At 36.8% G+C, this 11363-nt stretch overlaps 1 protein-coding gene across 1 annotated transcript in view; it reads right to left on the bottom strand.

Annotated features, from left to right (window-relative positions):
• Positions 1-255: 255 nt before the first annotated feature.
• Positions 256-11363, bottom strand: part of AADAT (aminoadipate aminotransferase) — a gene marked incomplete at its 5' end in the record, with an annotated part of 14694 nt that continues 3586 nt past the window's right edge. Inside the window, 10 exons of the mRNA XM_009070581.1 lie at positions 256-297; positions 1405-1506; positions 2111-2217; positions 3303-3367; positions 5703-5764; positions 6607-6703; positions 7939-8021; positions 9211-9276; positions 9798-10007; positions 11306-11363. Of these exons, the coding sequence (XP_009068829.1) occupies positions 256-297; positions 1405-1506; positions 2111-2217; positions 3303-3367; positions 5703-5764; positions 6607-6703; positions 7939-8021; positions 9211-9276; positions 9798-10007; positions 11306-11363 (892 nt within the window). The remainder of the gene's footprint in view (positions 298-1404; positions 1507-2110; positions 2218-3302; positions 3368-5702; positions 5765-6606; positions 6704-7938; positions 8022-9210; positions 9277-9797; positions 10008-11305) is intronic.

Here is an 11363-nt window from a genome sequence, read left to right as displayed (position 1 = left end):
GGAAATAAAACATTTTAGTTTTGAATATTTCAAATGTTTCTGAACTGGAATAAATGTAGTAATAAAATCTTCTGGCAAAAAAAAAATTAGGCAAATTGTTTTTCAGTTTCATTTTTTGTCTTTTTTTAGCTGAAAAGATCTAAGGAAACATCTACTGTACTGTGCTTGCTTATAAAGTGTTCTGAAGAAATCCAAATGTTAATAAATACTTTCCAGAGATGATTTTGATTGCAGCAAGAGCCCTGTTTAGCTTTTTCACAAAGATTCTTTTATAAGGTCAGCCAGTCTCTTGAAGGCCTACAAGGACACAAATATGTTCACATTTATATTTCAGCATTAGTTAAACAGGCAACACATCAAATTGTAAAGCTACTAAATCTGCCCTAGCCATATACAAACAGTATTTTATACTGCAAAGTTCTGCTGATATTCTCTGTTTTCATTTTGTAAAAGCATGTATGGGCTTTGACTGGACAAAACTGCTTCTCTCAGAGGAAAAAAAAGGCAAAGTTTTCTGAAACAGAAAAATACATATACTGACCTTCAAATGTTATTTGGAATTCAACTTCTAATACAACTAGTGATCCCTGAAAGAATATCTCTTGTAACTTAATGTAATGGCTTAGAGACTCCAAAAGTGAAAGAAAAGGTAGAACAGTTGAGTGGGGAAGCATATAAAAGATACTGCTTGACTGTCAATAGTATGGTTATGAATTACTTTTACAAAGGAGGAAGAAATACAGAAGAAATAAAAAGGCAATAGAAGTGCTTATCTGTTATGAACCTCCACAAATATCGAACTGTTTCAAGCACCTGAATCAAATTAGTATTAAACCTGCACAAATAAATGTCTCCTGTCTTCCCTCTGATTTTACAGGTAGAGCCAAATAACATAAAAAATGCTCCTAACATAAAAGATTACTTTCTAAGAAATAAAATACAACATATATGTAAACTGTATGAAAGAAACCCAATATTCCTTCTTACAAAGGATTGACAACACACACAAAAGACAACAGGTAATCTACTCTCAGAATCTCAGGAATGGAAAGTCTGAAAAATAAAAGATACATGATGCCTGCTAATGTTAAAGCAAACAGCAAAACTTACTCTGGCTTCAGAAAAGCATTTGTAAATAATTCCTGGGAGGTTTGAGTGTGAGGCTCTGCATGCATGAGATACACAGAAAGTGGTCCTAAAAATCTGGTACCTTTCAGGTCATTTGGATTAGTATCTTAAGAAATAGCTAATACTGCTTCAAAAGTACTGCTTAATCACCTAAGGACTAAAAACCCTACAGTAATGTTCAAGAAAACATATAAGGAGACGTATGTAAAATAAGGGAGGCATTATTGTGTGAGAACTTGTCTTGATAAGAATGTGATAAAAAGTAAATCTACTTACCAGATCCATTTGGGCAGGAGAAGACAGAGAGAAGGAGGCTCTGACATAAGAACTAGGCTCTGAACTATCAATATTGAATGCTCCTCCAGGAACCAGTAATACCTAAGAAAAATTGATTAGCCACCCAGTTATCACCACTTCTACAGTTTTAAAATACTATGTTAAATTAAATTTGAGAAGGCTCAGTGCTTAAACACTCGTATCAGAACATGGTGTAATATGTTTCTTCTCTTCAAAATGAGGCAACCTATAATCAGACTTTTCATAACAAAATCCAAAGGGTCTTAGGTTTTGGTTACCTAGGCTGCAATGTTTAGAAGCACCAGTGAGATGTGATGTAGTTTATTCAGTACATAGTGCTGGATCATAACTTGTAGAAATAAAATCACACTTAATTTCTCCTATTAAAAATATAGACTGAACAGACATCATACACAGAGGAACATATATCAATGTTATGTATATGTTGTATACAGGACATTGTATATTATATTATAATGGTTTAAGTAAACTGATTAAATAGCAACATCTGAATACAGACATGAAAATATTTTGTTCATGCATAACTATGCCACAATGCCTGACTTGCAGGCTCAATGATGGTGCACAGCAAGTTCCCCTGCTTTTCTGTGTGTGGCTAGATATAGGAAATTTATTTTATCCCTCCCTCTTTTAAGACCATAAGCCATAAAATGATTGATCATACTTCTTTCTGCAAAGCTTTTTCCATGATCAGCTGCTGTGTATCAGAAATACCCTTAATTTTGATCCATAAGAACATGCCAGCAGCAGGAGGGTACCATTCTGCCAAGCCTGGAGAAAAGGAGAGAGAGAGAAAATAGAATCAAGAAAGAAACTTATGCCCCACCTTTAATGGATACATCATAGATTCTGTGATATGAATTTGTTGCTCCAATGAAAAAGGGAATGCAGACCACAGAGCCAGGATTGCCACTTGCCAAATTTAAAGTACTCCTAATCAAATCTGTGAGGGCTTACTGCACTTGTACTGGTAAGCTCATACTTTCTGTGAAAGTGATTGCTCTGAATTAGCAAGCTGTATTTCTTGATGACTTTCAGACCTAGTAAATGATCTAAAATAATTTTTCTTATTCAGTTTCTCTTAATATGGCACAAAACTGTTTTCCTTTAAGTTACAATAATTACTGATTTTTATCCAAAGAAAAGAAGAGCCTAGGAGTTATGAGGAGTTGAGAAGACTCAAGAGAGGACCAACATGAGGTCAACAACCCATGGCCGCTCAGAGCCATGTAGAAAAAGATACACTTCATACCTAAAACCCTGGAAGCAGCAGGAGTGTAAGTGCATTAATGACTGTGTGGTGCCTGACTACCCATGTCCCATGGAAGTGTCTCCTAAGGTAGCTGGGCAGTTCTTGAGCAGTTATTGCTGACTCCACTTAAACTGACTAAAAGTCATGAACTGGAATTGCATTGTTGTTGATCAAATTCTTCATGTGCTCTGTGGTTAACTACAAAAGGGGACATCTGAAAAAATTATTATCACTACTGCTATAGGAATTGTCTGTATCTTCTCTTACATTAAGGTAGCTATTTTCAAGATCTTTTAAAGACAGAGATTTTAAACATAAAAGGTATAAGAACATAGTGAAGTGAAATACATGCTCTTTGTAAAACTGCTTTATACAGTAACATGGTGAGCTTTTTTTCTGATCACCATCCTCTTGTCCCACCACAAAAGCATGAAAACAGCAGCAATAGATAATTTGTCCTAAGCTTAATATTTAATGTCATTGATTTGCTTAAAGTGCTTATCTGTCACTTCAGTCAAGAGATGAACTTTAGTGATTTTTCTTGAGCATAAAGATGATAAATAGCTAGAAGAAAATTAAGTAATTATCTGTGTTGCACTCTGACCTTTTAACCACTTGTCAGCAGCAGTGAGCATTGCATCCCGCTGGATCCTGTAGAAGTCCACCACTCTGAAAGCAAATTATCAGACAAGTCAGGAACTCATAGTGCTTCAGAGTCCATTTGTTTCCAAAGGCAGAAACAAAGCTTTTCTAAGTGCACATTTTATGCAAACATAAGCATATTCTAGATGGGCACTACAGTATACTGTTTGTACAAAACTTTGTATATTTATCAGAGAAGTCTTCAATGCTTCAGTGTGTCTCCAATGATGCATGGATCAACCAGACACAAGAAGTGCCTGTGTGGCTGCTTCTTAAGCTTTGCATATATCACAAAAACATTTATATATTTTATTAATTGTCTAGTATATCAGTAGATACAAGTTGTGCTAGCAATATTTACAGCACAAAACACACATACTGAAGAAAATTAAGGACTTAAACATATGCAAAACCTCAGGCTCAGAGTTTGTGTATTTGGGTTGAATTTGTGTAAGAGATACACAGGGAAATGGTATTTGACAAGGTAAAAAGCAAATCATATGATAAACCTGTCATGACTATTTGACAGCTTCCCCTTTTCTAAACTTTTGAGCCTATGTCTTTCAAACTTGAAGTAAAAATTTCAAAGAATTCTATCTCTTACTAGGGAAAATGACCCTAACCCAAGTTTCAACATGGACAAAGCATGTGCAGTGGCTTTTGTTGACATAAAATGACACATAACATTTCTCTTCTATATGGAATATAGAAGACAAATGCCTGATAGCAAGTTCATAGATCAGATGCAAATGTGTTCCCCTCTCTGAAGAGAAAAACTCCTTAGTAGTTTGCATAACTTTATGCTTATATTTTAAAAAATACTCTCTGAACCAATAGCTTTGATTTCTAGATATATTTTATTACACCTGATAGACAAACACGAACACCACCAGAGGCTTACACAGTTTTGGGAGTCAGCCTATACCAACTGCAACTTTTGTATGAAATGGGAAATCTCACTTGTGCAGTTTTTACCAAAATTGAGAAGTTTTTAGCCTTTCTGTTATCATATTACTTAACATGTTAGGATGAAACCATAAGCATCAAGTAAGACAAGGCTTCCCCCAAAATATAGCTGATCTAAAAAACAGGCAAGCTCCCACTCAAAAGCATGATCTAACTACATAACCTTGTACAAATGCAATCACCTAGAAGAGATTCCAGTCAGCTATCAGGCCTCATCAATAAGCCACATGACAACTGATTTGAGAAGGTTATAAAACATTGCAGCTATACTACTACAACCTTATTTTCATTAGTTCAAGAGGAAGAACAGCTTTCTGGCTTGTGCAGGTCTGCCTTTTGGCCTACAAGAAAGTGGTAAGTGAAGAGATGCAGTTAGGATTCATTTTTTTGAACCGATGAAAGTTGAGTTAAAGCATGGACCAAGTTTATCTGCAAAACCTATGTTTGTGTTCCTAATTCTTAAAACAAGGCAAAGCTAGGGCTGGTGTGTCTGCTTTGGATTTGTGGGGGGGTTTGTGTGGGTTTTTTGGTTTTTTAAAATACTAGTGCTTACAGTATGGACATCAGGCAGGTGCTCATGGGAGAAGAGTGTTACAGTGAGATATAAAAACTTTTTTTGTGCTTTGCTCACATTCCTGTTACAGGCCTCTGCAGAGTGTAGCACACTCCCACCAAAGCAGGAAGCTTGGAGTTCTAATGACATCCAAGCATAGCATTGAAAATGAGGCACTGATAGTCAAAAGAATCTATGCTCCTCCTGCATAATAAATGAAAAACAAATGTGTGTCAGTCAGTATGTGACTGACAATGCCTTGCTGAGTCAGACCATAGCCTAGTGCTCTATCTCCAAGAGTGGTGGACAAGGCAATATTTAGTGTGTGCAGATGAACCTTGCTGCTCTCTGGAGGTTTTTTCATCAGTATCTGCAACTGTGAGATCAAGGATGTCAGAGGGTGAAACCCTGCTACCTTAGTGAGGCAGTGCCTTTATAGAAGCTATGCTGTCTTTCTCAGTGGATTCTGTGCTCAGTGATCTTAGCTTTTGCTATAGACTCAACCACTTTAGCAGGGACGAAAACTTTATTCATTGACTTGGAGATTCCAGGATCCTCTCAAGTGCCCTTCAGATGAGAGCTCCATAATGCCCCCCCTGCCAGTGGACTGGCAGATTGTCTGCCTGTAGTGGTAGGTAACATGCTCTGACTTGCATGTCTGCAACTTCACAGTGAGCTCCTTCAGGGCTCTTGTGTGAATTAGACAGTCTTGGTGACCTGCCTTATCTATTTGGCCTAATATCAATGTACCTCCTCTGACTTGTTTACTGCAAAGAATGTTTGATGTAGGTAACAAGTAGCAGAATGAAAGACAATAGGATTCAGCATATGACATGACCCTACCTGTCTATATGCTCCAAGAAACCCTTCTGCCCCCATTGCTGAAGCAGCTGTGATATCAAAATCTACAAAAATAAAACACATCATGAATACCATATTTTAAACAGGACTGTTCCATGATCATCAAAAGATACACAGCCTGATGCATTATTCAAAATACCCCAGGCATGGAATTGCATGCAGTGTCTCTTGGAGCCCTTTATGAATGGAGGTGGCAACAGCAACAGGCCACTGTAGTTTGTGTTACTGGTGTCTCCAAGGGTCATGGCAGTATTTGGAAGTTGGGGTGGAGGGAGAAAAAAATGGATGAAGAGCTAAATATGGTAGTCAGGGAGAAAAAGGAAGGCCATGTATATTGCTTTACCTTCCTGTCCATATCAGTCTCTCTGCTTTAATAGTGCCTCTGTAACAAACTAAAGCAGCTGGAAAATGGAAGTCATATTTAGACATGTTCAATGTATACTTTCCTTATTACTAACCATAAAGGGGCTGCAATTGGCAGCCTGTTTTGTAAGATCTTTGTGGGCTGCCAGTATTGTTCTAATTGCAAAGTAGAATGCAAAACAAACAAAAAAATGACTGCTTTTTTCCAAGGCATGCTTTACACTGAGGTTTTTCAAATTAACCTACTAGGAAGAGATCTAAAATATTTCAAATCTTGATTCTTGAAATCTGAGGGTTAAGGGATATTAGCTGTGCTATCCATGCACTAAGACTACCCTCTAGCTCTGGCTCTAAGTTCTATGGTTGTTTCTCTTCCTTTAGCAGAAATGACAACAAATGTGCATAAACAAAACTGCAAAAGTGCAGAGGAACTGTGAAAGTGCAAAGCTGTTTGCTTGTGGTTTCTTATAACTTGGAATAGGTTGTCTTTTCTAAATATAACAGATGGTAGTTTGGTACTTGCCTGTGTGAAAGTGCTGGTGTGCATTGTTGAAACCTGAATGTGTAGAACAACTCTGTCAATAAGAGGCTTCGGACCTGTCAGAAAACCTATTCTTAACCTAGAAAAGAAAAAAATATTGCGACAGAAATGCAATATGCTAATACTTTGTGTGGGAAAACATGTAACAATTTCATTGATAGTATAAGGATCTCTTATGCACTTATGTTTATCTGTATCTTAATACTGCCCTAAGCCCCAGGCTTATGCAATTTAGAAGCTGAGCATCAAAGTCATGAAATAATAACATTTAAGGGGCTTTAGTAATGCTTATAGTAGCTTCTTAGTTCTGAGACTTCAGGACGTATTCTGTGTTTGTAAGCTTTTCTCTGCAACCATAAAGATTACATGAATCCAAGGAAAGGAAAGAGAGGCTTTCACATCATGAAAAATCATGAATGCTCAGGCTTTAGGACAAACAGATGGGAAGTGGCAAATGGCTTTACTCCTTCACTCCCTCTCAGTACTGCAGAATAAATGGAATTTAGATTGATAAACTAGATAGTTATTTATGCTTCAATTTTTATTACCCATCTTTACAGATTAGATGAATTTTTATTTGAAGAATAATAGACCCAGCAAGTTCATATGTGTCTTTGGCCAAGATAAAACTGTGTCATGCCATTTTACAGTGTCACTCTGAAAGTGCAATCAGACTTAGCATCACGTTGTCTCCTCACTTTCTCAGGGATGGGGTTGCAATCTACTAGCTGCCAGTGCAGAAGTTACATTAATTCTTTTTATCTATTAGGATAATAAACAAAAGCATGTTAAGGATCAAGTATGTTGACTTGTGTGAAACGGCAAACAGCCAACTTATTTATTTCAGGCAGGAGGGAACAACCTGAAAGAACAGTAAGGCCAGGTATCAGGATAACCCTATGAATAGTTTGTGGACAATTACGCCATCATTTCTGTATTACAAGTTCATGGAGTCTGCAGGAATGGTAAGATATAGAAAGAGTAATGGAGGAAGAGAAAAGCTCTTAGGAGCTCCAGGAACAGAGTTGGAATCCAGAATTTGTCTTTCTGCCTAGATGGTGTCTGCAAGAATGGGCTGTCTGTGGGGAGAGACTCAGCTATCAGTTTCAGAAGAGAAACAGAACCTGGAGTTAAATGACTGTCAAGAGATGACATAAAAGGTAAGTGGACTGTGAAAAGTGGTGGATTCAGAAGTACATTCCAGAAGTGGATAGTTATTAGATGAAAAACAACTATGACATGTCTGATCATTTTGTATGAAGTCTTGTGCCTTAAGTGATTAGACAATGCTAAGCAGTGTGATTCTGGCCTTACCCTGATGAGAGAATTTTAGAGAAAGAGTCAGTCCTGATAACTCGGCCATCCACATCCATTGAGAGGAAAGTTGGAGCCCATGGCTTGGAAAAAAACCAAAAAACAAAATTCAAGGTGCTAGTAAGGATTATAATGGAATTATTTTCTTTACTATGAAGACAAAATTCATTTATTAAAGAAGTATTTTTATAGTATTATAGTAAATATTTTGCAGATGTGTATTCCAAGCAAAACATTTCTGTAACTTGCTGAGATGAGATTACAATATTCTATGGAAGTCTTCAAGAAATCAGCTTGGCTATTTTCTGATGCTTACTTAGCCCAGTGTTCAGCATACAAGTGCTCAGTTAAACTTTTGGTATGATGCCGTAAGTAAGAGAAATAATGATTTTTCTGCCACCATTTCTTTATTGAGTACACAGATACTGTGATTTCTAAAATAGAGCCCTGTAGCTTTTTGCATTATATTAAAAAATGAAATCAGAAGATATGACCAAATTGTGATGAAAAGAGTTCAGCACAATTTTTCCTTATCAAGAATTCTTCTTTTACACCTTCTTCCCTTATACTCTCTAACAAAGCTACACAATGCTATTCAATGAGCAAACGAAGCAGTTTTATTGTCTCTTCCCATAAAAACGTATTTCAAAATAGAAAATACTGAACTTTAGCTTCTACCAATGTTTTACTACCTTATAAGACCACATTTTTTCCTGAAATTTGGTACTTTTCAAGACTGTGCAACTGTAGATTCATGTGTGAAGACAAGTCAACACTGTATTGTTACCCATTTAGGGAAAATTTACACAAAGGGAAGCTGCTATCCAGTACCACTTTCTGTGGTACCTGGGAGAACTCTCTTAGGTTCTCTGAAAGGCAAAGGGATAAAAATGGGGTACAGCAGATGGGGAGGAGGCAGTCTTCCACTGAAAGAAAGAAGAGACTGGGCTGAAAGGAACATTAAGAGGCTGCAATTTTCAAGTGCTGCTTCAGTAGCATACTTTCTTTGCTCGGGTCACAAAGTCTTTGTCATTTTCTGACTACTGAAGGAAATTCTATCCTGTATGAGGCTTGAGGAATATCAACCACTGATTAAAAGGACATAAAATGCCACAAATGGCACAATGACTGAAAGGAGCACACACTGTGAGGCCTACAACTACCTTGGTAGGATATGAAGAAGAAGCATGGAGGAAGATCCATGGCTCAAACCTTAGTTCTCTCCTGGACCAGAAAATAAGGTGTTACTAAGGAGTATGGAAGACAAATTACCTTTTCAAACTGAAGAAAGTAGTAAGGATCATCTTCTATGATGAGGAAATCATATTTTCTTGCAAGCTAAAGAAATGAATAAAAAGTAAAGATTTGTTAAAAGGTAAAGATACTCTAAATTCATTCAGTTTTTCCTACACCCTGGAACTATTACCAGGGCCATATTATGATCCTATGGATTGATCATTTGTTATATATAAGGCCCCATCAAATGTCCAATTTGGACATCAAGAAATTACAAGAGTAAGTAGTAGTACAAGGGCCCATGTATATAACTGGAATATAACTGAAGCTCTGTTCCATGCAGTATTCAAACTGTGCAGGCAACTTATAGCATGCCCAGTAAGAAGCCCATGGCAAAGGTACCAGCCAGCAATGGGCTGCTATTGAAAAACAATTTATCTAATGCATAGTCCACTTATGAAGAGCTGTCATGAAAGAGGTTCTGCTAGAAAGAACTTCTAGGAGGAATGTCTACTAGACCAATAATGGGCCCAAATACCACATATGGAGTATCCTCAACTGAAATGAAACTGACAAATTTATCCATTTCCACCTAAAAGGCTCACAAGGCCTCAGCTACATACCTGGTAAATCTCCTTCTTGCGTTCTGTGGTCAGAGAGTTTCCAGTTGGGTTGCACCCATTTGGAATAGTGTACAGGAATTTGGGGAGGTGGTGGCTACGATTTTTTACATCTTCAGAGCTCCATGTAGACAGAATTTCTTTTAAAGCTTTTGGAATAATGCCATGTTGGTCACTAGGAACATTTATTATATTACAACCCAAGGGTCTCAGCTGTTGGGAGAAGGAACAAAACTGTCATAATCCTGTAATTCAAAAGTCTTCTTTTTGTTATTGGCATTGTAAAATTTCATCAATCCAAAGTCTTTCTTCCTGATTTTATAGCTATCTCAAGCTGCGCTTGCTCATGAGTCAAAAGGAAGTTTGCCTGAATTTGCTGTGAAGCTCGTCGAATTTACTACATTACTCTTTACTTGCCCTGTTAAGACAACTGAGCAGAAATGGGTAACTCCTTTGTTCAATTGCTGCTTTTCTCTAGGAAATCACATGTGGTTTTGCAAGCACGAACGGATTTTGTGAACTTGAACCGTATTCTGTCAGGACTCCTCACGCTCTCACCACAGACAGTTAAGTCCATAGCACCTTCATTTCCTACAACAATTTACACCCTACTTCAGTGGAAGTGCCAGAATTATAAGCTACTCTTCAAAGAATCTTTTCTCAATAGATATATTCAGCAATACAAAGGAGAATGAAATGATGCTACTGCAATGACATGTTGACAGCAATATGAAAAAATATAGGTAAAATATCAACAAAAAATCTTGCTGTTTCCTCTGTGGAATTTCAATTTGCACCATGTAGCACTCTGCATTTATAAGTAAAAATGCAAGCAACAACATTGTCAAAATAGATTCCTAACGAAGTATAGCTGATTAGACAACTTGTATTTAAATACAGCACAGCAAACAATAACAAAATTTCTTTTGATGCAAGGGAAGCCTATACTGAAATTCTGGTGTATTATTTATTCTAAAGCTTCTTACAGCTTTTATGCATTTTGAGCTAACATAAAACTTTATGCTGAATAAGTTACTTGTCAGAAGTAAACTTTGCTACTTTTGTATAGTTCTCAATAATTGACATTTTCATACTCATATGTGGATGCTTCAGGCCTACTTCAATTGTAGACTAGTTATAGCTATGGTACAATCTGACCATGAAATACTTCAGGTGAATGTGCTGGTATGTTGAAACACCCACGTGTTAAAAATTTGCTTCAATCCAACTAGGTTCCAATGGCTTTTTTTTCTGATACCAAATGTGACCTTGACCCTTGAATGAAATAGGATTTGAAAGAAGAACTTGGAATAGATTTTGTAGAACTTTTAGTAGAAAACCTTCTATGAATTAATATTTATGAATTTAACTGGTTAACACTAAAATCTTGATTCTTAGGTATGTTTTTATGGTAAATAAAGACAGTGCATATAAGACTGCAGATCAGGTACTAAATTGCTGTTTAGTTCAAATGTAACATTCACAGTGGTTTGTAGCTGAAGAATACTTACAGCTGCTAGTGTCCCAGAGTATGTGGGTGCATCTAAAAGGATGTTGTCTTCAGGATTA

Source organism: Acanthisitta chloris, unplaced genomic scaffold (assembly GCF_000695815.1).
Source record: "Acanthisitta chloris isolate BGI_N310 unplaced genomic scaffold, ASM69581v1 scaffold17082, whole genome shotgun sequence".
NCBI lineage: Eukaryota > Metazoa > Chordata > Aves > Passeriformes > Acanthisittidae > Acanthisitta > Acanthisitta chloris.
The sequence above is the reverse complement of the archived record's forward strand: the minus strand, read 5'-3'. Positions and strand labels throughout refer to the sequence as shown.